The sequence below is a fragment of the Rattus norvegicus genome, chromosome 7 (assembly GCF_036323735.1).
Source record: "Rattus norvegicus strain BN/NHsdMcwi chromosome 7, GRCr8, whole genome shotgun sequence".
Lineage (NCBI taxonomy): Eukaryota > Metazoa > Chordata > Mammalia > Rodentia > Muridae > Rattus > Rattus norvegicus.
In genome coordinates, this window is record NC_086025.1 from 22,962,874 (window position 1) to 22,990,371 (window position 27,498).

At 47.0% G+C, this 27,498-nt stretch overlaps 2 protein-coding genes across 10 annotated transcripts in view; one reads left to right on the top strand and one right to left on the bottom strand.

Annotated features, from left to right (window-relative positions):
• The window catches only part of Glt8d2 (glycosyltransferase 8 domain containing 2), a 51,562-nt gene extending 45,819 nt beyond the window's left edge, over nucleotides 1-5,743 (top strand). For 2 of the 6 annotated variants that reach the window (XM_008765297.4, XM_063264593.1), the window contains exon 10: nucleotides 1,228-5,743. In XM_008765297.4, coding sequence (XP_008763519.1) covers nucleotides 1,228-1,397 — 170 coding nt within the window. In that variant the 3' untranslated portion in view covers nucleotides 1,398-5,743. The remainder of the gene's footprint in view (nucleotides 1-1,227) is intronic. The other 4 variants (XM_039080500.2, XM_008765296.4, XM_008765298.4 and 1 more) reach the window with 3 other exon arrangements.
• On the bottom strand, nucleotides 2,515-27,438 carry Tdg (thymine-DNA glycosylase). 4 transcript variants are annotated; one of them, XM_039078241.2, is made up of 10 exons: nucleotides 22,028-27,438; nucleotides 13,313-13,443; nucleotides 10,738-10,979; nucleotides 9,994-10,063; nucleotides 7,879-8,014; nucleotides 7,637-7,719; nucleotides 7,461-7,555; nucleotides 5,211-5,382; nucleotides 4,603-4,728; nucleotides 2,515-4,251 (listed from the first exon to the last, which is right to left on the bottom strand). In XM_039078241.2, exons 1-10 carry the CDS (start codon nucleotides 22,048-22,050, stop codon nucleotides 4,100-4,102), a joined length of 1,230 nt encoding a protein of 409 aa, XP_038934169.1. In that variant the 5' UTR covers nucleotides 22,051-27,438; the 3' UTR covers nucleotides 2,515-4,099. The 4 variants fall into 4 exon arrangements, with proteins under 4 accessions (XP_038934169.1, NP_446181.2, NP_001375432.1 ...); NM_053729.2 differs by having other exon boundaries at nucleotides 2,515-4,254; nucleotides 22,127-22,227; NM_001388503.1 differs by having other exon boundaries at nucleotides 2,515-4,254; nucleotides 22,028-22,227.
• Nucleotides 27,439-27,498: the final 60 nt, after the last annotated feature.

Here is a 27,498-nt window from a genome sequence, read left to right on the forward strand (position 1 = left end):
TGTGTGACGGCGTATGACCTTAGGCAGTCTGCACTTCAATGCATTGGGTCAGGACTCACCGTCTCCATAGACGTAAAAACCCATTAAAGTTGAGGTCCGGAACACGTCGCATGAAGCTGGGCCGGGGACACAGCTCACTGGCTCACTTGCCAAGCAGGCATGACTACCATTTGGATCCCCAGGACCCTTGCAAAAGGCAACAGCATGGCGGCCCCCAGCAATCCCGGCACTCAGGTAGCAGAGACAGGGGGTTCTGTGGGCAAGCCAGCTAGCTAGACCAGCCACATCAGCAAGCTCTGGGTGTAAGTGAGAGACCATGGCTTCGATACTGGAAGGAAACTGATGAGGAAACCTGATGTCCACTCCGGCCTTCCATAATGCACACGTAGACAGTGGACACGTGCAAGACGGAAGAAGGAAAAGGACAGGCCCTGGAGCAGACTCGGGTTCACGCCCTGCGATACCACTGTGCAAGAAGGCATCGCCACCTTTCTGAGGAAAAGAATCCATTTTCCCCTGGGAGGTTTGGAATCAGGCAAGAAATGTGAAGTCAGTCTGTGGAGCGGCAGTTTGAACCGTGACCTGGTTTTAAATCGCTTTGTACATGGAAAGCAACAAGAGCGCTAAGGCGCACTAAATTTGGGTGAGAACAGAAGGCCTTTTATCATCCGTACAATGAAGTCGTCCCACACTGTCCTGGAGCCGAGGTGAAGACGGCTCTCTGATGGCTTCTCATGGCATAGTGCCTCCTCTCAGATGTGGGCTCCCTTCATGGAGACTGGCTGGAGCTGGTACCTGTTACCACAGGCTAAGGCAACTGACTAGCTTCTCTACGGCAGCTGCTAACACGTGACAGAAGCCAGGTTCTATTGTCACTGACGTGTAGCACAAGGACATGATCCTGCCTGACCATTTTTTCTTTACTCAGTGAAGTTTCAGTTGAGGAAAAATAAAACAGGAGGATATGGTGTGTATATATATATACTTTTTGAATGTCCTTCTACAGTACTGTAGAACACTCCGAGGAATGGCAGTATTAAGGTCTCTTCACTATTAGAACCTCTGGCTTATGTTCGCTTATCACTCTGCAGTCTGGTGTTACACCAAGGTGACTTACCTGAGGTGTGACTCCTGCTAACTGGAAACTTCTACCATAGCCTGTAGGTTTCATATAAAGTCGTGTTCACTAACGAGCCTGTTATTTCCTCCCCTCCGCACGCGCTGAAGGCTGGAACCCTGATGCAAGATATTCGGAGCACTTTCTGCAGGAGGCTAAACTGCTCCACTGGAACGGACGACACAAACCCTGGGACTTTCCTAGCGTCCACAATGACTTATGGGAGAGCTGGTTTGTTCCTGATCCTGCAGGGATCTTTAGACTGAATCACAAGAGATGAGAGACTCTCATCAGAATACTCCCTGGATACAAATGGAACGGCCTTTGTACCCTGCAACACCGTTCTTTACGAGCAACGCTTCTGATATACATGACCTACAGTGTAAGAAACAAAACTACTGTGTACAATTAGAACCATGGCCCTCACACACAGACTTAACCTCCTGAAGTTCAGATGAGACTTAGGAGCAGCCCCCACTCATTCTTCTCTGTGGTTTGAGACAGGATCTCACTATGCATCCTAGGTCTCGGCCTGAATGAAAACTGTATCTGAAAACTTTCAAAATCTCTTAATTTCTTAGATAGTTTTGGAGCTGTTCTTTTGTTTTGACTTTGTTTAAGATGGGGTCTCCCCGGCTGGAGAGTGTTTAATAAGAGTGTGGCTGCTCTTCCAGAGGACCCAGGTTTGATTCCCAGTACCCACATGGCAGTTCACAGTCCTTTGTAAATACAGTTCCAGGGGATCGGACATTCTCTTGTGGCCTCCGCAGGCCCTGGGCACACAGGATGTACAGATATATTGCAGGCAAAACGTCCATGCATGTTTTAATAAACAAGTTAGCCGGGTGGCAGCAGCAGATGCCTTTAATCCCAGCACTCAAGCGGCAGAGAGAGGTAGGCAGATCTCTGTGAGTTCGAGGACAGCCTACTCTCCACAGTGAGTTCCAGGACAGCCAGGGCTACACACAGAGAAACCCTGTCTCAAAAGCAAAAAGACACAAAGGTAGGGTTTCTCTCTATATCCCTTTATAACTTGGAACTCACTATATTGATTTCAAACTCACAAAGATCTGCATGACTGTATCCTGAGTACTGGAATTGAAGACCCGGGCCACCGTGCCTGCCTGCAGGTTTTTTTCTTTTTTTAAACAGGTCACCAGTTTTGTCTTTTATAAAACTATAATTTCAAAAAAAAAGTAGTATCTGTAAAAATAAACGATTCAAGCTTTTGTGACTTCCCTCATGTATTACTCTACATGATAAATGTAACAGACAGTAAACTGTCCTCAGGTTCACAGCGGGGAAGAAGACCCTTAAATCTTGCTGAGAAAAGTCTGTATATTGTTAAGTACAGCCATTCTTAATGTTCACTGTGAAAATGATCAGACTTTCGCATGTTTAAAATCTCAGTATTATTTAATGAAAACAAATCCCACCCTGTCAGTACAGGGTGCACAGCACTCACTACTCACCATGTTCAAGGAAAAGCACCAGGACAGTACTCAGAGGGTCCACGCACCCACTCTCCAGTCATAATTTAAAGGTATTTCTCCATGGTAAAGCTACAATAGTTACATACCAAGGCAATACTACATGCTTTACAGTCCCATGAAAAAAAATAATTCAATTGATTCTAATCCCTGATGCAAGGCACTTCAAAGCACCCGCATGAAATGCCCATGTAAACAGCAGTGCAGTGCCCCTTTCAAATCACATGACTTGTACACAGCCTGACCCAGACAGAAGGAAAAGGAAAGTCCATCATTGCCACAGCTAAAGGCATGTTAAAAATTTCTACCAAGAAACTGCTTCTCTCATTATTCATAGAACAGGCTACATAGCCTCTGTGAAATACAAAACCCTCGTGGACATTTCATATTGAAAAACCAGCGAGCTCCAGGAGTACCATCAAGTCAGAGAACTCGAGAGTGGTCAGGCGTGGATGCACCAGGCATTTCTGAATACCCACGGTTAATATCCACCAGCCCTGGTGGGCTGTCTGTAGCCCTGTGGAAAATGCATTAGCAACCACAAAGGCACAAATTCCAATCAACTTTTTCATGAGGCTCACTTAGTCCACAGTAATCAATAGCAGTGACAATAATTTTTAAATCATTCATCAATGATTAGCTTTACCTAGCAAGAAACGTCCTGTATCAGGACATCCCACGTACATAGCACCAGTTGGAACAGGACTATTAAGCACCTGCGCCCTCGCATTGCTCACTGGAAAGTTCGTTTCTTATCACTTTCCATGTCAAGGTTAAAATCAGAACAGTGAGGAACACTGACAGGGATTCAGTAAAACAGACGCGTGGCAGGCTGTACAAGTCCTACTGTGTTCTCAGGAGCCTACCAGCTCAGCAGAAGTGTCTGCCTCTGAGGGGCGAACACACAAGAGGCAGAGGTCAACAGCAGGGCTCAAAATCCCCACCAAGTATGGCCACACCGTTCTTCTCTTACCAACCATCTGCCACACACACCTCTGGGAGAGTAAGGGGGTTCTGGTTCAGCCCCAGCTTTGATTCCACGGAGGGTTAGTCAGCTTCAAACCTGGAGACTGACAGCTGCATTTTTACCGAGTCGACTCTTACTAGCATGCCTTTCTGAGGCATCTAAAGGGATGAGGGCATAGATAGGTATGCACAGTGAAGAATCAACTTTAAATATTCAGACTGTTGCTTTTCTAAAATCACAGATTGAAGTGACTCCTCGAAGAAAACCAGTTTCTTCATACATGAAATATAGTATATAAAAAGCTGGAATGATGGGCAATTCAAATACAAAACTCAAGTACAAAACACCCTACTTTTGGTTTCCAAACTACACAGATTATTCATACCATATAACTGCTCCATATATAGTTACACCACTAGCGTAAAGTACTATTAATACTAAAACTCCTCAGTTAGCAAACTGAGGCTCTGTGTCCTGACAACTGCACTAAAACTGCAGCGCTGAGCCAGAGCTGAGGCATCTTCGCTAAGCATGGCTTCCTGCATGGCTTCCTGCTTCCTGCTCTCCTGTGCCACAATTATTGAAAGAAGGGATCTGCTCTGCAAACGACTGCGCCATCCACTGCCCGTTTGGAACGTCGCTCGGAGCTGATTCTCCTCCCAGCTCCGCACTGTTGGCTGCTGGGAAGGAAAAAAAAATCTTAGTTCATTGTCCAGTTTAAATTGATCTAATTAGGAGATTTTAAAAGTGCATGAAAGAACTACTAAAATACTGAGTGAGCTTTAAAAACCAATGATGAGTTATTACTAGATTTTCAGATGGAGGGCCCACAAACCATCGTTTGCCACTCAAGGAGGGAAAGGCAAACCGCTTGGTTTCCAAGCCGACTAAGATCATGTGTGAGAAGCTTTAATCACTTGGTTACATTTTCACAGTAGCATTCTAAATCTTGAGCAATCTCCCTCTCTCTAGCATCCCCACCACCCCCAGTCCTCCCTCCGCAAGGACGAGTCTGGAGGGAAACATACTTAGCCCATTTGAAGCAAAGCCACAAGGTTCCCCATTACACGGGTTTTCACCACAGGCACCGCCATACGCTGCCTCATAGCCTGGGTCATACTTTTCTTCCTTAACAGCCGTCCTCTTTGCGTCCTCTGTGGGGAGGGGAAAAGGGGATTGAAATCAATGCTGTATAAAAATTTTCTACGCAAATGCAGCTGAGTCATATAATTTGCGGCTGTTTTTCTTTTTAAGATTTGTTATTTTTTATCTGTAGTGTCTGTGAGGTGCATGAATTTATATTCATTCGGGTGCCCAATTCCTGGAACTGGAATTACAGGTATGTGTGAACTGCCTGAAGTGGGTTCTGGGACCCAAACCCTGGTCTTCTGCAAGAGCAACAAGTGCTCCCGACCACTGAGGCATCTCTCGAACCCCATTTGCTATCGTCCTTAAAATTCTTTGTTGCACACAGGAAATTAGGCTGTAAAAACCGGAAAAACCCACTGCACTCCATTTTACACAGAGAGATGCTCCTTGGACTCAGAATACTGGGAAAACCGCGGTATATGGACCCGTGAACAGACACTAAAACCCGCTACCAGAGGAAGCTGGTGAGGGAGGGACGGTAGCAAACCTTGTGCGAGCTGCAGGTCGAACGTGTACTGCACCTCCTGAACGTCCGTGCTGCGCTCGATGCCCTTCAGCTGGTCTCGCAAGTCCTTCAGCTTAATGTAGTAATGGACTTTGTCCTGCGCCCGAGGGAACTGAGCGCACCGGGCACTGGAGGACGGCATGACGTAGCAGAGCTGGGACCAACAAGTTTCAGAGACGTTAACATCTGCCTGGATGCACGTCTACCGTGCTGAGGAAAACTGAACTTCATTTGGCTTAACAGCTTGATATGTAAATCAACCAAAGAAGCTGCATTTGAAGATCTCCAAGTGTAGCTTGCTTTGAGTTCTTTTATCACAAACTATGGACAAAACCGTGTGCGTAATTAATTTAGAAATGTTCCTAGGGATTGGATGAAATACTAGAAGTGAATGGTGGAGGGAAAGACACTTGCATTTATCATGTTGATTGGTGACAAACTATCCTTAAAGAGCAGAACCCATTTTTTTGTTCTCTACACATAAATGAGGAAATAAACTATTATATTTACGGCAATTTTTATGTTGGTTTGCCTTTCATATATTACAATTATTTTGCTTTGAGATTTCCTCATCATATATTATAATTATTTTGCTTTGATTACAGAATTCTTAGAAACTCCTGTTTTTTTTTTTTTTAAAGATTTATTTATTTAATATGTGTACACATCATTTTGCCTGCATGTATGCCTACAAGCCAGAAGAGGGCACAAGATCCCACTACAGATGGCTGTGAGCCATGAGTGATTGGTGGAAACTGAACTCTGGACCTCGGGAAGAGCCACCTCTCCAGCCTGAGAAACTCGTGACTAATGGAAATGTGTGGGTGTTAGCACATTTTATAATAGCACATTCAAGATACTCTTCAATTAAAATGATCTAGAGTGGACTGGTTGGGGGTGACGGCACACACCTTCAATCCTAGCACTCAGAGGCAGAGGCAGATGGATCTCTGTAGACTTGAGGACAGCCCTGTCGATTGCACACAGTGAGACCCCTGCCTGCCTCTCCTTCTCCGTCTCCCACCCACAAATTAAGAGAATAAAAAGAAAGTAAACTCTTTTCACTTCCAGCCAATCACCAGCAACATCGACAGCCTCGTAGAATGCACTGTGGAAGACGGGTGTGAGGCACCTTCTTTAGTTAGTTAGTTGGTTAGTTACTTAGTTAGTTTTGGGGACCGGGCATTGGTATGTGTACCAGTGGAAGTCAGAGGATAACTTGTAGGAGTCAGTTCTCTCCTTCCACACTATGGGTCCAGGGATTGAACTCCGGTTGTCCGGCTTGGCAGAAAATGTCTTAACCCACTGAACCATCCTGCTGGCCCCACGAGCCATCTCCACAACCGCTAACATGGGAGAGCCCAGCCGACGGGAAGTACTGCCGTCCTTAGTCTGACGAACTCATCTTTAAAGATTTATGTATTTGTATGTGCACTGGTGTTTTGCGTGGACGAATATCAGTGTGAGGGTCCCAGAACCCTTGGAACTAGAGTCACAGACAGACAGTGACTGCCATGTGAGAGCTGGGAATTGAAGTTAGTTCCTCTGGAAGAACAGCCAGTGCTGTAAGCACAAAGGCATCTCTCCAGGCCCAGGCCCAGAGCGCAGGTTTTATAAGAAAGACAGCTGGGCCAGCAAGTGCGCAACCTGCCTCACATGTGACGGAACCCTAGGGTCAATCACTCACACACACACACACACACACACACACACGCATGCACACAGAGGTGGAAGGGGGGCAAGTAAGAAAGCTTCTGGGCGGCCCCATGACACCTCTGACTGTGTGACAGTTCGGAACAGGCTGGCTGGCTGTTTGTCTAGCATGTTCAGCTCTAAAATTAAGCTGGGGTTAATTTTACATTTGTAACTTATACAAATGAAGTGGTTAATTTTACCAATGAGGACACCGATGCATACATTATACACATATGTATTTCTGAATTTGTGCAGTATGTGGCAGTTCCGCTGACATTTAGCTGATGAATACTTTTTAAATAAAACTCTAACTGCATCGGAAAGTCTTAAAGCCGGTTAACAAAACAGGTGGATTCTCTTTTTTTTTTTTTTTCTTTTTTTTTGGTTCTTTTTTTCGGAGCTGGGGACCGAACCCAGGGCCTTGCACTTCCTAGGTAAGCGCTCTACCACTGAGCTAAATCCCCAGCCCCCAGGTGGATTCTCTTATGGCAAAGATGACAATGTCTGAGGAGACGGGAAGGACAGCCAGAGACTTACAGTTTCTGTGTCTGGGATCTTGTGCGGTTGAAGCCCAAATTCCAAGTTCTTAACCTTTACTCCAAAAACTTCTTTACTGAAAATCTCATAAATACCTAAAACAAACACAAACATATTTAACACTGCCCTTGCCGTTAGCATAGAGAAAAGATGAAAAATGTAAAAGTAATTCTTACATTTTCCATTAAACACCGCTATTCGTGGCTGATATTTCTGTAGTTTCTGCACTAGGATACGCCCTCCTTCCCGGAATTCTTTACTGGAATTGAATTGAGAAGCCATGAGGAACATAAACAGAGCAGTCACATGTCAACATGTGACAAGAGCACTTTTGGATCCTGGTTTGGATCAGCTCCATACAATATTCCTTAGTAGGCGTGAGGCCCATAGCATCGTAAAACTCAAGTTCCATAGCTACCTAGACAGATCCTTGCTGCCTGGCGTTGTCCGTTCCACCATGTTGGTGAATCCGATGCCGTATTTTCCAGGTAAGGTGTGGTCATCCATGTGATTCAGCTGCACCTCGCTCAACCCAGACATGAACAGACACTTCCCTGTGAAAAGAGAGCTCTGTTACCTCCGAGGAACAACTGATGTTGCTAAAACTGAAGGGAAATAAAGGACTTAAAATACGCCAAAAATTAGTAACCTATGTCAAACACTATATTGAACAACAACAGCTAATTTCTGATTTTAATAATCGTAACTTTCCTACAAGAAACTATCACTTTCTTTGCACACACAGCTTCAGACTGTGTCCTCACCTAATAATTGACAGTGTCACCACTTTGCCCTTAGACTGCCCCACGGACAAACCTCTTGAGGGTGGAGGAAACTAAGGCATACTTTCTCGGGATTTTAAAGCGATGGGGATGAGACGTTGCTAGGTTCAAAGTCCACCATTACCGTCCTACACATCTGGAGCCTCGCGCTCAGACAAGCAGTGCGTGTGAGGACTCTACAGTAGGCAGTGGTAAAGGGGGTGTAGGACACCTTGCATGTACACAGCAACGCAGTAAGAAAGCCTGTTCTAAAGCTCACTATCAAAGAAGGAGCCTCTGCTGCTCTCTCCTTCTACAGAAACTGTCTTTAGAGAATGCCTCAGACAAAGCATTTTATACATAACCGATCGAGACCCAGCCGTCAATGAACTTCTTTTAAGAAACGTTTACAGCTATTCTGTCTATGGGTGTGTCTTAGTTAAGGTTTCTATTGCTGTGATAAAAACCACGACTAGGGGTTGGGGATTTAGCTCAGTGGTAGAGCGCTTGCCTAGGAAGCGCAAGGCCCTGGGTTCGGTCCCCAGCTCGGGGGGGGCGGGGGGGGGCGGGGACAAACCACGACTAAACTCGATTTGGGGACAAACAGGTTTATTTCAACTTACATCTCTCAGGTCATACTCCATCACCTGAAAGAAGCCAGAGCAGGAACTCAAGACAGGAACCTGGAGGCAGGAAGTGACGCAGAGGCCATGGAGGATGCTCCTTATTGGCTTGCTCAGCCTGCTTTCTTATACAACTCAGGGCCACCTGCCCAGGGCTGTGAGCACCCAGTGAGCTAAACCTTCCCAATATGGTGACAGCATTTTCTCAGTTGAGCTTCTCTCAAGCTGAAGTACTCTGAGCTGTGTCACACAGACAAAAAATAAAAAACAAAACCAACCAGGACAGGCTGTTTTGTCTAGGGTGCGGTGCACCATGTATGGGGTTGGTACCGAAAGAGCCAGGTCCTCTTGGACTGTAGCTACAGATGGTTGTGAGCCCCCATGTAGGCGCTGAGTCAAACCTGGGTGCGCTGGAAGAGCGGTCAATGCTCTCAACCTCTGAGCTCCATAATCAACACTTTTTATGTCTCCAAGAAAATAACACTGATAAAAATCTGGGAACATCAACACTTTTGCCTACACTGTCACAGCAAAGTGTTATTGGTACTATATCTATGGAGTACACACACACACACACACACACACACACACACACACACACACACAGTCACAGTCACAGTCACAGTTACAGTCACTCAAAAACAATCAAGGATCAAGGCCAGGTGCATACCTTTAAGCCCAGCACTTGGGAGGCAAAGGCAGGAAGGTATCTGTAAGTTCAAGCCAGCCTGGTCTACATAGGAGTTTCCGAGTAGCCAGGACTACATAGAAAGACTCTGTCTCAGAACACCCCTCGCCCCCCCAAAGAAAAAACAATAATGAGTAAATAAAATCTTAAAATCATTTGAGCAAAGAGCAAGTACAGAGGCTAGCCCAGTTGTAGAACAAATACTTAGCACGCTCAGAGTCCTGCCTCCACCCATCCCCCACACCCCCTCCGCTCCACAAGACCTCCCGGAAGTGCTCTTTCAGGCCCTCTACTCTCCGATAGTACAAAAGTGCAGTGGCAGTCACACCCGATCCTTGACCTTCAGGTGCACACACTCAGGAAAACAAGCAGCACCACCATCCTTGTCACTGTAAAGCCAGCCCATCAATCCCACTAATAAAATATGTCCCTCGGAAGTGACTGAAAGTGGAGACACTCACAGAAGTGATTTCCGGGCCCAGGGTAATGATGCCCTTTGTAAGCGGCCATTAATCCTGGGTTGATGCCAATCTAGAAAACAAAGCAATTAAACACGTTTATATTTAAAATGGGGCTTGAAAACCAAGACAAATATTCCACTGTTTCATAAGCAAAATTCATATAAACAGCAGGCTGTTCTGTTACCGCCACACCCCCACATTACACACGACACTGATTTTTGTGTTGTTTCCTTAAAAAAAAAAAAAAAGTTCTCTAGTGGGAAAAAAAAAAAAAAAAAAAAGGAGGGAGGGCTGGAGAGGTGGCCCAGCGGTTAAGAGCACTAACTGCGCTTCCAGACGTCCTGAGTTCAAATCCTAGCAACCACATGGTGGCTCACAACCATCGGTTGAGATCTATGAGATCTGATGCCCTCTTCTGCTGTGTCTGAGGACAGCGACAGTGTGCTCACATAAATAAAAATCTTTGAAAGAAAGAAAGGAAGGAAGAAAGGAAAAGAAAAGAGCCAGGCACTAGTGGTGCAGCCTTTAATCCCAGTCTAGAGAAGTAGAGGCAGTTTGAGGCTCGCCTGGTCTACAAAGTGAGTTTCAGGACAGTCAAGGCTATAGAGAAACCCTGTCTGTTCAGAAAAACCGCAAAACAAACAAAACCCTTCTTTTTAGAAGAATGCTATTTGTAAGGACCATTGTTGAGTAAAGTTAACCCTCTGGTGTTATGTATTGTCAAACAAGGGCAAACATTCTTACAATTACAATATCCAGATTGAAGGTCAAAATGTCAGGGAGAGTCTTGGTCAGAAGCTCAGCTTCAGAGACACCGTTGAACCGGTCCACTTTCCTTTTCACTTTAAAGGTGTCTGTGATTTTCTCTTGCTTTTCTTTTGATTTTGTGGACTTGCCAGATTTCTTTGAGGCAGCAGGCTTTTTGGGCTCCACTGGGTCCTGGGCCTCTGCTGCCCTGGTTTTCCTTTTCCTTCTCTTTGGAGCCTCTGAAACAGTGATTCCCAGAAGGTGGGCGTAGAAAACATAGACACTGCAGGCGATCCCACAGCAGCCACCCTATGAACACCCACGTTCCTGGATCCCAAGCCTGTCCTTGAATTTCTATCTCCCCTGCAGCTTCCCTAGGCACCTCTGATAGTCCCAGACTCTACACAATCAGTTGGGTTCTTGGTTTCCCTGGGATCTATACCACTTTATAGTTACTCTAAGTACATAAATCGTTAAGTAAACACATTTTTGCACAAGGCCAGACAGGGTGGCCCACATCTTTAATACAAGTATTCAGGAGGCAGATAAAGAATTTCAAGAAACGAAGGTCACCCTGATCGATATACTAAGATCCTGTCCTCAAAGGGAAGAATTTTTAACTCACTTCCCACTAGTGGACACACCGGTGGCTTCTGGCTTGTTTTAGGGGTCATGAGGCATAGACTGCTCCACACACCTCCAGAGTGACTCAAAGGTGCAGCAGACAAGCCCTCTGAAGGCAGCGCTGCTCAAAGGTTAGAGCAGAGCTGTGTCCTCAGGACCCCACGTACTGACTGAACGCACTACAGCTGAACATTATGTGCTGAGACCTACTCCGTACACTACAGAGTGTGTCTAACATTGCCTACCATTTCTACCCAGCAAATGCTAGTCCTGACAGTCCAGTGTGTCTCCTGACAATCGTAATGTCTCCTGAGGCACTCTTGACTGAGAAACAGACTCAGTTATTCAACAAGAAGCCTGGGTTCCTTCATCTTTGACACTTTGAATGCCTTCCTATTTCCTCTGGCCCCATTCTACTATGAATTTTCCCAACCAAGCCTGGAAGGTTGCTTCAGTCTCTCCTTACCAGGGCTCTACCACCATAGGCTAGCAGCTGGAGACCCCTACTTCTCAGTGTCTGCAAACACAGGAGAAGTGGGGCAGGAGAGAGCCCCAGCCATTAAGTTAGGTGTGGCCCTGGAATTACAAGGCAACTGTGAGCACAGTCCTCACGTAAACGCTGCTACTGCTACCCAACACATCCTCAATCAACATGGCCGCGCTTCCAGTTCTTTACCTCAGTGTGGCAGGCACACCGTGCAACCAACTGCATGTCAGAAACGTATGCCTGCTTTGGACAGTGCTTGCGTCTGCCCACCAAAGGTTCTGGTGTGTGATGCTTAGTCCCACGGTAGCTTTGCTGGGAGATGTAAAGAGGTGTTACCTGGGGGAATGCCCTTAGAAGGCAGCGTCACTCCCTGTCTCAGTGGCTTCCTGTCTGGTGATGTGACTCTCTCACACGAGCCCCTGCCACTGTGGGACCATCTGCCCTGAGACCTTTCTCAGAACTGAGCAAATGGTGAGACCATCTGAACCTCTGAACCTTCAGAACGGTGCACAAAACCCCTTTCTCGGGGCTGGAGAGATGGCACCCACTTGGCAGCTCACAGCCTTCAGTAACTCTAGTTCCAAGGGGTGCCACACCACCTTCTGTTCTCAGACAGCCAAGTGGTTCAGAGACTTGTAAGTAAAACACCCATACTCATAAAAAATTAACAGAATACACCTTTTAAAAAAAAGTTACTAAAAAATGTTAGTCAGCATCAAGTTCATCATAATAACCTAAGAGATACAACCGGAACTTTTCAGTCTTTCTCACTCAGCATCTACGTGAAACACAGCAACTATAGCCAACAAACCGCACCTCCTGGGTGCTTCCCAACTCTTTCTCCATGCACTCCAGTGCTCCTCAATCTTCCCACTTACGTAAATAATCTCTGACCGACTGTGCCTCCCATCAGTCTGCTCTTTTTTTTTTTTCTTTTTTTTCCGGGGCTGGGGACCGAACCCAGGGCCTTGCGCTCGCTAGGCAAGCGCTCTACCGCTGAACTAAATCCCCAACCCCATCAGTCTGCTCTTAACCCTGCAGACTGACCTTTAAATGCCCATTCACCCGAGTCACTCCTTGGCTCCCTACTGCTTTGGGAGCAGTGGTGTGCACTCCTGAGGGTCCATGAAGGCCTGCCTGCCTCATCTGCTCCCATTTCCACCATGTCCTCTACTCCAGAACCCAACGGTTCATCATCACGCAGGGGTTTGGTGGCCATGCCTCAACTGCTTCTTAACTGGCACAGCCCCTCCTTTGTTGTTCATAGGATGACATTCTGCCTCGACTTCTGGAGCTCCCGCTACTGCTCTGCAGCCTCTGAGCGCCTGGACCAAGTGAAATGCCAACGCTGTGAGGTGTCTGGTCACCCGTTCTGTGCCCTCTGCAGCACCTGAGTTCACTCACTGCTCTGCTGGAGGCGGAGGTATGGAGGGTGAGTGACCGTGTAAGTAAGGACTATACCTGGCACAGGATCCTGGGCAGGAGCTTCTGCAGGCATCTGCTGTCCGGCCACGTCTGCCATGTTCGGAGCCTCCGCCATCATTTGTTGGAATGGAAATGAATACAGAGCTTGAACTTGCTCCAGAGAGTAGCTGAAAGAACAAACAGGACCAAGTCATGCTGCCGCAGTACAAGCTGCCCAAGGGTGAGTTCAATGAGTAAAGAATCGTCAGACTCCAAATAGTTCACAGGCAAATCGTAGTCATCATTTAGGTAATAGGAGAGACGGAAGGGCTATTCCATGAAATACTTTCCTGACTTTACCAAGCGCGCGCACATGTACACACACACACGCACACACACGCACAGACACACACTTGCGTTAACTTTTACTGTTCAGAGGCCAGATATGCCACCAACACTTGCCCGCACTTCTTCTGAAATGAGATCACAGGAGTTTTCCAGTTGATAGGCTTGGAGGACTATCAATCCATGTGAATTAAAAATCATAAATACAGCATATAGCACCACTCCACGTCTTGGCGCAAAATTTCCCCCCTTCAAACAGTATAACTTAGTTGTTCTTTTGGCTTCTCTGTGTGATTTTTTTTTTAAAATGATATTCATTTGATCTGGCTTTTTGGTTATTGTTAGTCCTTTGTTTTAGTTATTGCTTACTACTTTGTAGAAAGTAGAAATGGATTATTTTGTAAATATCTGTTCAACCTGTGAAACAAGCAAAATTCTCTAGCCTCTCTTTTGAGCATGATTTAAACTCCATTAAAAGCACAGCACGCTATGAAATTCTCCCTAAGGAGCTGGATTATCCTGACGCTGCGTGACAATTGGAGATTCTTTTTTTTTTTTTTTTTTTTTTTTTACAATTGGAGATTCTTATGACAGAAATCTATTTAGTTTTCTCTTCATTTACAGAGCGCACTGTAGTGAAAATCCAAGTGCTTCTGAGGAATCTTTTTCTTATGGCCTTGGCTCAATGATAAGCCAGACCTGCTCACCCGTGAAGCACAACAAAGAGGCCTGGAAGGTGGAAAGAAAGCACACAGGACCAAATGTACCAGACATGCTGGAGTGACTGAGTTAGGCGTGGCGAGAGGTTCCAGGGACGTTGGAAATGGAATGAGGATGGGAGCTGAAGCGATGGCTTAGCAGGTAACAAAACAAGCTGCTCTTCAAGATGATGTGGGTTGAGTTCCCACCACTGGCATGGCCGCTGGCAGCCATTCCTAACAGCAGTTCCGGAAGATGAGATACCTTCTTCAGACCTCAGCAGTTACCAACCACAAGCACAGACTACACACACACATGCTGCAAAACACTGATACATACAGGCTAAAATACATAAGCAGATAAGCCTTTAGAAACAAGAACATGCAAATGGGAAATGAGGCTGGGTCTGCCCATTCTGTTTTTCTAAAAATAATACTGAAATATTCTACTGTAAATTATCTCAAGATTATCTTATCATACATTTTACTTTTTGTGTAAGAAATTTTAATATTCCTAACTTCTGAGGTAGTTCAGTAAATGGCAGTCCTCTGTCTCTAAAAAAGCAAGGAACACAGGCCTTGCTGGCATGGTGATGCACACCGGTAATTCCAGCCCAGTTACAGAGAGATCCTGACTCATAACACAGAGAGCAAGCAAGCAACAGAAACAAGCCCCAAATCCTCTTCTGGACTCTGTGTGAACTTTTACATGCATGGTGCGCCCACTCACTCTCCTGTACACTCAAACACACATAAGTAAGAAAGCAAAGGTCAAACAAGCCCCTTCAGTAGTAAGATTTGTCTCAGTAAAAAGGCCAAGTCAAGAGGGAACAGACTGCTGGCCAGTGTTGGGACACCCTTTAATCCCAGCACTCAGGCAGGTGAAATCTGAGTTCCGGCCAGCCTGGTCTACAGAGCAAGTTCCAGGATAGCCAGAACTACACAGAGAAACAGTATCTTGAGAAAACAAAACAGACAAAAACAAAGTTTACATAAACTTAGAACATCCCAGATAACCTTAAATGGTACACAACAGATTTCCCACACTACCTCACTGTGTCAACTCTGCTCTCTTAGACTGTTCATTCCCTGGAGAGAGGTGCCTTCCCCTGGCTTGGCCCATTCAAGAACACTACACTAACAGCCACATGTGCCTTGAGACTTTCTGCCCACGAGCACACATGATGAAACGGACAAGAAATACTCCGTATGTTTATCATGGCTTCTCTGCCCCTGCTCTGAGCCCTGAGCTATCAGACAGGCTCCTGTGAGTACTGCCTGGAGTTTCCTCTCCAACTCCTCAATCAGCGTCAAGTCCTCAGCACAGGTCACACAGGGGACACAGGAGAACAGACTGCGAGAGGCTAACTTAGGGCGCTGCACGCTCACAGACAACAGGAGCCCAATTCCAGCAGATAGGCACTTTGGCTTCAAGAAGGGTTGCTGGAGAGAGGGTCAGGCACCAGTGAGGAAGAATATTAACTCTTCTTTTAAAGGTTTATTTCTTTAAAACAAACAACACTCCAAATGAATAGTAATTCGAAAGGGTAATTTTATGTCGAAGAGTGTTGTCTGCATATACGTGCAGTATGCACACGAAGTGCCTATGGCGGTCAGAAGGGGGCCCAGGGCCTCTGCACCTGGACTTAGGGATCGCTGTGAGCCTCCACATGGGTGCCAGGAATCAAACCCAGGCAGGCCCTTTGTAACTGCTAAGCCTTCTCTCCACTCCCAAAATTATATTTCTTTAAATACACCTCTCAGATTATATAATGGCTCGATAAAGTATCTTACAACAAGAGAAAATACTATGCAGCCACTCAAAGTTCATTGGTATTATGAGAAAATATAGAAAAAGTCTATTTAAAATATTTTGCACAGGGATTTGTTGTTGAATGAGACAAGGTTTCATCTAGTCCAAGCTGGTCTTGTCTCTACATAGTTCAAGGTGACCTTGAACTCCTGCTCCTCCAGCTTCTATTTCCCAAGTGTTAGGAATAATGCATGTATAAGCATGTATGATCATACCTGGCCATAAGGATTAAAGTTAGCATCACAGCTTCCTAACACCCAACAGGAAGGTGGAATTTAACATCTCTTATGTGGGTGCACACAGAGGTCAGAGGTCACAGGTCACACTCAGGTCTCTTCCTCGTCATTAGACAGGGTCTCTCACTGAACCTGAAGCTCCAGGACAGGATAGACCCACTGGCTAACAAACCATGGAGACCCTCCTGTCTCTGCCTACCCTGTGCTAGGAAGACAGTCATATGCCCAAGTTTCCACATAGGTAACACAGCAAACACTTCACTTACTTTACGTAAGCCATACATGTACACAGAAGCCTTCATAAACGTGAATACTATTAGACCAGAATTCTGGACAACCTAATTTTGTTATTGAATACTAGTTAAATCTACAAGTGACATAAACTTGCTTGTACCTACGCTTGTCTGCGTGCGTGTATGTGCATGACATGCATGTACTATCTGTGGAGGCCAGAGGAGGAAGTCGGAGCCCATACTGGAGTTACAGACGGTTGTGAGCAAACCTGTGGGTGATGGCGAGCTCATACCCTCTGCAAGAACAGGGTGCTCTTGACTGTTGAACCATCTTTCCAGCCCCCTGCTCAAAGGATTTTAAAAAATATGTTCCATGCAGGCGCTCACTCCTGCCTTCCTGGGCTAGAATTCTGCAGTGTTCCTGAAAGCTAAGTCTCCAGGAGAGGGGCAGCAACAAGGAGAGCTGAGTCATACCCCGTTCCCAGCTCCCCTCCCTCGCTGTGATAACGTGGAACTAGGTTTAGCAGCCCCTAGACTAAGCAGCAGTAAATCTGCTGAGATCTGAGCAGGCCCTACGCTCGTTCCTTTCCTGGTTCGTATGGCAACACCTGGAAGAAGGAAAGCAACTTAATAGACTAGTTTATTCCCACACTTGGTTCAGAATACAGCCCACTGTGCTAGGGAAGGCTAGGCAGTGTGGGCCACTTGGTCTGTCTGCCGACCAGGAGGCACAGAGAGGGGAATGCGGTGCTAAGTAGGCTCTTTCCTTCCCCCTTTTTGGAGTCTCCATCCCAGCCCAGAGAAGGATAAACAGGGAAATCACAGGACAGCAGAAGGGGAAGTCTTTTATTCCAGAGTCTGGTTGAGAGATAGAAATGTTAACACAACTCATAAAGTCACAAGTCCCTACAGACTGCCCATATTTCTAAAGACATACAAGTAAGAAAACTAAAATCTACAAACTAGGGGCTGGAGAGATGGCTCAGTGGTTAGGAGCACCGACTGCTCTTCCAAAGGTCACTGAGTTCAATTCCCAGCAACCACATGATGACTCACAACCATCTGTAATGGGATCTGATGCCCTCTTCTGGTGTGTCTGAAGACAGTGAAAGTGTACTCATATGTATAAAATAAAATCTTAAAACAAACAAACAAAAAAAACCCAACAAAGTAAGTTTAATCAGGTCTTGTTGACTGTGACCCTGAGTTTAACGGCTCTCCTGTCCCTAATTCTAAACAACACACCTGATATGATCACTGTGATTTTACTGACAAGGGGAATCCTTCAAGAGGAAAACAGACCAGTGGTGGGTGTGAATGAGAATGGTCTCCACAGGCTCAAACATCTGCGTGTTTAATTCTTAGTTGATGACGGGTTTGGGAAGGATTAGGAGGTGGCCTGGTAGGAGTAAGTGTGTCACTGGGGTTGGGCTCTGAGGTGTCAAAGCCCACTGGGGGGGGGCCCTCAACTCCCTGATATCCTCAGATCAGGATGTAAAGCTCTCAGCTATTGTTCCAGGACTACAGCTGTCTGCTCCCCACCGAGATGCTAATGGACTCTGAAACTGTGAGCACAGCTCTTAATTAAACACTTCCCTTCATCCGAGCTGGTGTGATGTCTCCGCACAGCAATTGGACAGATGTCTCTTTTTTCATCTAAGTCTTTAAACCTTGCTGCAAACTATATTCCCTTGAGAAAGACCCAGAAACACCTGTGGACTTCCCTCTTGAGAAGCTGTATGTGTTAGGTGTGTACTATTCTTTTAAACTAAGCTTGTCATGTCGTCCCCCACCCCCACCACCTCTATGCCTGGGCCAGGGACATGGCCCATCAGGTAAAGGTGCTTGCCACCAAGCCTGGTGACCTGAGCCTGATCTGCAACCATAAGAAAAAAAATTTTGGGGGCTGGGGATTTAGCTCAGTGGTAGAGCGCTTACCTAGGAAGCACAAGGCCCTGGGTTCGGTCCCCAGCTCCGAAAAAAAGAACCAAAAAAAAAAAAAATTTTTTTTGACCTTCATACTCATGCTGTGGCACGTGGGCGCACGCGCGCACGCGACACACACACACACACACACACACACACACACACGAAGAAGAACGTTAGAGGAAAATAATAAATAATTACACGTGCTTACTTCGCTCTGACTCATCCTGACACTGTCCTGGGCAGTGCAGTGCAATGCTCAGCTTTACTGAGCAGAAGTCTGCAAGAGGGCAGGAGGGCAGACTACTGACGCCTGAAAGTGCCACCACATTCAGGGCAGGTCTCCTCAGGTAAACTTCTCTGGAAACACCCTAGGGGCAGGTCCGGAAGTATGTCTCCTAGGTGATTCCAGGACAGTGATAAACTCCACAGGCCCCTCATCTCTGTGAGACGTAATGGCTCCTAAGCTACCGGAAGTGCCCCATTCTCTTTCCTTCCAGTATCTGTCGGTCTCACCGGATCCACACTGCCTCTTTCCTGTGCAGGCTTCTCTCCCAGACCCATCCTACCGACTAGTACCGACCTCCCGTTTCCAGAACTGGTTCCTCTCAACACACACACAGCCGACTAAGGTCTGTGGAAAGTCGCCACACTGCATGCTTGTCATCCTGGCGCAGAAGCAGAGGAAGGAGGAGGATGAGTTGGAAGCTTGCTTGAGACAACATAGCAAGACTGTCCAAAGCTAAAACAAAACAAAACAAAGTCTAGCTAATACGGTTCTGACCTGCTGTTTTAAATCTTTTAAGGATTTCTCTATAAAGAGTAAGAAACTTCTTTAAGTTATTTTACATTGTTCTAAGGGTCTAGGAGGCCATTTTCAAAATACCTTTGCTCATCTCACTTGAACAAGTATATATCATACTGAATACCCACAAAACAGTGACCAGGGCTTAATGAGCGTCTACAGGAGGTTGGTCTGGTATTGCTATGTATTTGTACTGGCTGGTTTTGTGTCAACTTGACACAAACTGGAGTTATCACAGAGAAAGGAGCCTCCCTTGAGGAAATGCCTCCATGAGACCCAGCTGTAAGGTATTTTCTCAATTAGTGATAAAGGGTAGGAGGGCCCCGCCCATGGTGGGCGGTGCCATCCCTGGGCTGGTAGTCCTGGGTTCTATAAGAATGCAAGTCAGGGGAGGTGAGCCAGTAAGCAGCACCCCTCCATGGCCTCTGCATCAGCTCCTACCTCCAAGTTCCTGCCCTGTGTGAGTTCCAGTCCTGACTTCCTTTGGTCATGAACAGCAATGTGGAAGTGTAAGCTGAATAAACCCTTTCCTCCTCAGCTTGCTTCTTGGCCATGTTTTATGCAGGCAGGAATAGGAACCGTAAGACAGTATTCAAATGCCAAATACTGGTGCCCAATATCTGGATGCCCTCCTGAAGGAGTTTCTCAGGGATAAGAAGATCGTCACATATACCAGCTTTGTTATGTAAACCTTGCCCCCTACCCCTACCCTGCTAACCCTGATTGGTTAATAAAGATGCCTACAGCCTGGTCTCAGAAGAGGGGACTGAGCGAAGGTTCCTGGGCTTGGGTCTCAGGAGGGACCAGCAGAGAGAGAAGAAGGAAGTCCCGATGGAGTGACAGGGGCACATGGCCATGAGGGCTGGTCTGATGCAGCAGGAACAGCTTGAACAAAACATGGCAAGTCATATCTCGGTTATTGTCAGGGAACCAGACAAAATAGCATAGAGGCTTGATATCTGACCAGTTCTAGTGGTTTTAAGCTTATTATAACATCTGAAGGTATGGTGTCTTATATTTGGGAATTAAATGATCTATGGTGGGTTAGGAAACCCCCAAATAGTATTTACTACAACACACAGAGCTCCAGGAAGCTAGTAATGTGGACCGTGAAGGAACACCACAAACACATCTGCTGCAAGGGGTGCCACACGGAGAATGCACACTTACCAGTGCGTTAGCTCCTGCACGCAGAGTGCACAAAGACTTTAGGACTAATCTGAATATCCAGTTCATGCCAGGCCTGGTGGGAAAGGCCCGTTAATCTCAGTCATCTGGGAGACTGAGGCATGAATTTAAGGTCCACTTGAGCTACAGAGTGAATCCAAGGGTAGCCAAGGCAACCCCTTTCAAAATACAGAGTAAGAAGATGGCTGGGGATGTGACTCAGTGGTAAGGTGCTTGCTTAGCACACTGGAGGCCTGGGGCTCAATCCACCAACCACACCCTCCCAAATAATAATTATCTAGATTCATTTTAACAGTATGACATCAAGACCCCCTCCCCCCACACACACAAAATTAAGCTTATTTGGTCTTGGGGGAGAGAGTCAAAGAGAAACCACACACACACACACACACACACACACGCACGCACGCACGCACGCACGCACGCACGCACGCACGCACGCACGCACGCACGCACGCACGCACGCACGCACGCACGCACACCAAGTACTCCAGGTACAGCATCAACATGAACTCCAACAGTTTCTTTCTGGAAACAAACTTATATGAACACTGCTCATATGCCTTACTCAGTCTTGGTCGTCCCCCCCCACCCCCGCCCCTGCACCTACATGTGAGACCGTGCCTCTTTTTGTTCATGCTTCATTAATCCACTCAGCATTTATTTATGTAGACTCCGATTCAATCTATCAGTTCTACAAACCCTTCTGAAAGCTGGGCCGGGGCATTCGCCACTCTCACTGGCTCCCTGCAGTTGGTAAACTGTTGAACAGAGCTGGAGGTAGATTACCTGTCCTGTGAGTAGAGACCCTTGTGCAGTGTGCCCTTGAATCTGTAAGTGGTAAACCTGGCTTTCACTTCACCCCCATGGACGGCCATTAACCCCCGTCAATCTACGAAAAGATGTATAATAATACAGCCGTCGAATAGGGGAGGGAGGGAAGGGGGATGTGAAGACAGAATCACTTGCCTAAATTCAATGTCCATTCGCCACTCAACAGGCGAGCTAATTCTTCGCCAGGCCTATTACCTAAATCAGTATTCCGTTTACCTGCGAAGACCTTGCCGTCTTGTTTTTCTTATTTAGTTTTCTGTGACGAGTCTACATCTCCAAACCTATACTTTGGCAGGTCTGCTCTGATATCCCCCCCGCACCCTAAGGGACAGTTTTAAAGACCGACTCCAAATTAAAGACGAAGGTACAATCTCTAAATTGCCTTCTTGGCGTGTTATACACACTCGACAGCAATAGCATCTACCCTGCGAGGATGCAGAGGACGCCGCTGCAAGCACATTCACAGGGCACCCGCTCGGCCTCTAGAGCCCACCGTGATGGAGAATGAAGAACTGCGGGCGGAGGCTGCGGCCGCGCACACACCACCTTTTAAAGCTCGCGGGTACCCGAGGCTGAGGACCTGCGCGGATCGCGGGGGGAAAGGGGAGCGGTGAGGTCTCCACCGCGCACGCGCAGGCCGGCCTTTGTGCCGGCCGCGGCCCTGGCCGACCCCAGCCGCGAGAGCCCGCGTTACCTGCGCGCGGCCTCCGCGTCCATGGCGGCGCCGCTGAGAGTGCGGCTACTCCTGCCCAGCCCGCGGGCGCCCGCTCTGCCGATCGGCCTGCGGACTCACCACAGGATCCGGGCGGCCGGTGGACGGATGGCGCTGGCCTCGGCCCCTCCCACGCTGCTACATCACCGCGGCGAGTCCACAGTGCACTTCCGTCCCCCTCCCTCCGGAGGCCGGTGGCCTCGCTGTCACATGACACTGGCCAAGCCAATGGCGTCTCCTTTTTGGGGCACCCCGACCGCCGCTTAGCCTTTCGGGAAACGTGGGTTTCGAAGAGGATGGGGAGCGCACGGCTGACGTCAGCTTTTGTGGGCTCTAAATTTCCTTGTGGGTCTGGGTTAAGGGTGACCGCCTTTGGGATGTGTAGGTGGACGGTTATGCTTGGTAGCAAATTCATGTCTTTTCACCCTACGTTTTGGGTGGATTAAAAGCTACTGGTCTTGGGGCTCTCAGAGCCTGGGCTACCAATCAGGGAGCCTGCACGAGCTGGACCTGGACTCTACACATTTGTAACAAATGTGCAGCTTGGTGTTCGTGTGAGTCTAACAAGAGAAACAGGGCTGTCTAGGTCTCTCTGTTCCTTACCAGTGGATCCAGCGCGGACTGGAGGAGGGGGATTAAGTAGGTCGGAAACGATGTGCCTAGACCTGCTGAAACTTAAGCCAAGGGTAGTACCCAAGGGGGCAGGATTTGTGAGGATGGGACTTGGAGGGGGGAGGGAAGGGCGGGCCATGATTGAGAAGTAAGATTAATTAAGATTAAAGTAAACAAAACTTGTCTTGGTTGGGCATCCCAGCATTTGGGAGACAGAGGCAGGCAGAACTAAGTGAGGTTGGCTTGTTTGTAGAGCGAGTTCCAGGACAACCAAGACTACACAGAGAAACTGTGGCGAAAAACTCAAGTGATAATAAAAACTGTGCCTTAAACAAAGCAACAAAAAATTGCCTTGGGGTTGGGGATTTAGCTCAGTGGTAGAGCACTTGCCTAGCAAGCGCAAGGCCCTGGGTTCGGTCCCCAGCTCCGGGAAAAAAAAAAAAAAAAAAAAAAAAGAAGAAGAAAATTGCCTTTCTCGTCGGTTCCTGTGATGCTTAATTGGAAAACCTAAGATTGGAGGCCATTACCGCTTGGGCCTCAGTTCACTAATCTATAAAAGGAGGCTCTTTGTAGACTATGAAGATTTACATAAACTGTTCTCTGCTTTGGAGATGGACAAACACCAACCTTTAAAGTCCATGATGCTAGATGCGAGATGGGTCTCTGCTTCAGAGTCTTACACACCCATCTCACTTCGACTTCCCAGAGGCTCTTTTGGTTGTTGAGATAATTATACTGTGTACCCCTGACTGGCTTAGAACTTTGCACCTGGAATCCAGGCTGGCCTCAACCTCAGGCCAGTCTCCTGCTTCATTCCCAAGTACTGACTGGGGTTACAAAGCAAGTGCCACCATCCTTGGCTTTCAGAGGTTCTAAGAGCTTTTGTTTTATTTCTTCATAATGTCTGTCCTGGGTGTTCGGCCAGAAGAGTTGTCTGAGAGTGTCTGGCCATCTTCATGAATTCCAGCATCATGGCACCTAGGCTTTGAGATAGCCTTTTGTAAAGGGTCAGTGGTTGTTATCTGAGATTTGATGGGTTGTTCCTTTGAAGGGTTCTCAGGCTGTGCATTACGTGGTCTTGAGACGTACCTGGCAAACCAGGAAGTTTCCTGTGTCTGTGAATCTTAGGTAATGGTTCCTTCACAGCCCCTAGATCCTATAAGAAGTTTTGGTGTGTAGAAGTTGACTTGCTAAAAGTGCCTTTTGCATAACAATAAAAAGCACTTTTAGGGGTTTGGAGAGATGGCTCAGCAGTGTTTGGGAGTCCTGTGGGAAAGTGAGGGATAGAAATGAGCAAGCCAGGGATTAGGGATTTAGCTCAGTGGTAGAGCGCTTGCCTAGCAAGCGCAAGGCCCTGGGTTCGGTCCCCAGCTCCGAAAAAAAGAAAAAAAAAAAAAAAAAAAAAGAAATGAGCAAGCCAGAGTAGCCAAGGACACTATGAAAAGACCTACGGAGTCAACTAACCTGGACCCATGGTGGCTCACAGAGACTGAACCACCAACCAAAGAGCAGTCAGGAGCTGGACCTGGGCCCTGTACACATTTGCAGCAGATTGAGGCTTGGTCTTCATGTGAGTCCCCTGAACAATTGGAGGGGGACTGCCTGGTTGGGCCTCAGTGGGAGAGGATGTGATTAGTCCTGTTGTGGCTTGATGTCCCACGATGGAGTGAGTTGTTCAGTGAGTGTACTCTGAGGAGATGGGGAGGGCGTGACCAGAATGTAAGGTAAGTGGGGGACACTTCAGGAAACGGCCTGCATTCAGTCCTTGAGAAACTGACTAGTTACCCAACCATGTCTCTCTTCACTGGTTCTGACTAACCCAGAACATTTTTACTCCATGCAAGATGAAGAGACTGGTAGTCTCTTGAAGACTGGATTAGATTCACCCTGTTTGTTCCACAAGAGTCCTGGGTTAATTTACAACGATCAGTGCCCCCCCCTTACCACCACCCCCCCCCCCAGAGCTCAGAGATGGCCACAGCTCTGGGCGCCATTTTTTCTTCCTCCTAGGATATTTTAAAGAAAAGCATATTGGCAGCTGGAGAGACGGCTCCTCCGTGAAGAGCACTACCTACTCTTCCAGAGGACCTGGCCACTTCCATTCCCAGCACCCACGTGGTGGCTCACAACTGTCTCTAACTCCAGCTCCATGGGGAATATGACACCCTTGTCTCACTTCCTGGGACACTAGACATGCACAGACAAACCTGCAGGCAAACCCACATATGTACATAAAGTAAAATGCGCATACAATAGTAAAAACCAAGCTTAGAAAAGAAAGAGCTGTGGGGCCGGAGAAATGGCTCTGCTTTCAAGAGTGGGTAGGGCTCTTGCAGAAGACTAGAAGGAAGTTGGCAACACTCACTTAGCTCACAACCATCACTGGCTCCAAAATTCTGGATCCTGTGGGCACCAGTGCTCACACGCATGGACCTGCATGTCCCCACATGCATGTAACTCAAAAAATTTTAAATTATTTTTCAAAAAGGCTGGGCAATGGGGGCACACACCTTTAGTCACAGTGATAATTTATTTCTCCACCAGTGAAATGAGCCGATTTAAGCCAGATTAAAACATATATAACTGCACGTTTATTGGGATGCTGCTCTCCTGGCGAATTCACTGGCCCCACAGAAGGAGGCAAAGGAAGTTGCTATGGGGAAGGAGAGGAGAGGGGGAAGAGAAAGAAATATTCCTGTAGAAAGAAGGAAAAGGGGGAAGAAGAGAAAAAACCAAAATGTCTAGGTTATATAGCAAAGAGCCTCTGGGGGAAGGGCAGCCCAGCCCCTGACTGGAAAGTTCCAGGCAGGTATGCCATGTACGGACTGAAGAATGCAGGAACACCCATGTAAAGTATGCACCTCAGGTCTTCACTCCCAGGGTCTGAAATGCAACACCCAGTACTAGGGAGGCAGAGACAGGGCCTCTGTCAATTGGAGGTCAGCCTGGACGACAGAGAATGGTGGCTCGAATAAGCATGATCTCTACTGGGACCATGATTTGAATGTTGGACCCACAGGGAGTGGCACTGTTAGGAGGTGTGGCCTTGTTGGAGGAAGTGTGTCCCTTTGGGGGTGGGCTCAGAGGTCTTCCAAGCGGAAGCTAAAACTCAGTGAGATACACAATCTCTTGGTGCAGTTGGATCGAGGTGTAGAACTCTTGGCTCCTTCTCTAGAAGCATGTCCGCCTGCCTACTGCCATGCCATCCTGACTGTAATGAACCTCTGAAACTGGAAGCCAGCCCCTTACATGTTTTCCTTTATAAGGAAACATTTAGTGTCTCTTCAAAGCAATACAAACCATAACTAAGACAGAGACCTTGTCTCAAAAAGGTGTGTGGGGGCAATAAATTTGGAATTTATTTAAATTTTAAAGCTCGTTATGCTACTAAGGAAAAGACAGTAAGTGCACAGATTGGAAAGAGAGATTTGATATCTGATAAAAGCTTGTATCCAAAATAAAGGACATTTCACACTTGAAAACGGAAAAAAACAGGCAGGTTGAGTTGGAGCATTGGTTTAGCACGTGTTGTTCTTGCAAAGGACTGGGGGTTCAGTTCCCAGCACCCACATGGGTTCACAGCCACCTGTAACTCCAGTTCCAGAGTGTTCACCCTCTACTGACCTGTGAGTGCACAGGCATGCACATGGTACATACATGTAGGCGGAACACTCAAATGCATGAAATTAAATGTTTTTTTTTCTTTTTTCTTTTTTTTTTTTTTTTTCGGAGCTGGGGACCAAACCCAGGGCCTTGCGCTTCCTAGGCAAGCACTCTACCACTGAGCTAAATCCCCAACCCCATGAAATTAAATCTTTTTGTTTTGTTTTGTTTTTTTTTTTTTTTTTGGTTCTTTTTTTTCGGAGCTGGGACCGAACCCAGGGCCTTGCGCTTCCTAGGCAAGCGCTCTACCGCTGAGCCAAATCCCCAACCCCGAAATTAAATCTTAAAAAAAAAAAAATGTGCAAGAGATTTGAACAGATACTTCACCAAAGGAAACAAGTATACAAAAGTATCCAGAACAGTGGATGTGGTACATTCTTACAAGCCCAGCAGTTGAGAGGATGAGGCAGGAGGCTCACTCCATGCTCAAGGCCAATTGGAAGTATTCTAATGCATTCTAATTTGTATGTTAAAACGCGTGTGTCTGTTTGGGTGTGTACCCGTGTGGAAGTCAGAGACTGCTTCTCAGTTGTTCTGCAACTTAGTTTTATCTACTTACTGTCTTAGGGTTTCTGTAGCTGTGAGGAGACACTGTAACCATGGCGACTCTTATAAGGAAACATTTAGGCTTACAGAGGTTTAGTCCTTCATCATGGCAGGAAGCACTGGGACACACAGGAGTTATGCATGTGTTGTAGAGAGTTCTACATCTGATCGGCAGCCAGCAGGAAGAGAGTGAGAGAGTGATCCTGGCTGGAACATCTGACACCTCAAAGCCCAGTGACACACTTCCTCCAACAAGGCCGCACCTACTCCAGTAAGTCCACACACTTAATAGTGCCACTCCCCTGGGTCAAGTATTCCAACACTGGAGTCTATGGGGGCCATGCCTATTCAAATCCACAGCAGTCTCTTGGTTGTCCAGGAATTTGCTACGCAGACCAGACTGGCCTCCAGCTTACTGAGATCTCCCTACCCCTGCTTCCCTAGTTCTGGAATTAAAGGTGTGTGCCACCATGCCTTTTTGAAAAATATTTTAAAAAAATTTAAGGGCTGGAGAGATGGCTCAGCGGTTAAGAGCACTGACTGCTTTTCCAGAGGTCCTGAGTTCAATTCCCAGCAACCACATGGTGGCTTACAACCATCTGTAATGGGATCCGATGCCCTCTTCTGGTGTA

Excerpts from the sequence above, each read along its gene's own strand:
- Tdg (NM_001388503.1), bottom strand. The coding sequence starts at position 22,050 with ATGGACGCGGAGGCCGCGCGCAG. Across the intron at positions 13,444-22,027 it reads GACGCGGAGGCCGCGCGCAG|CTACTCTCTGGAGCAAGTTC; the intron begins GTAACGCGGGCT and ends TTGTTCTTTCAG. Across the intron at positions 7,720-7,878 it reads GGCAGCAAGGATCTGTCTAG|TAAAGAATTCCGGGAAGGAG; the intron begins GTAGCTATGGAA and ends ATTCAATTCCAG.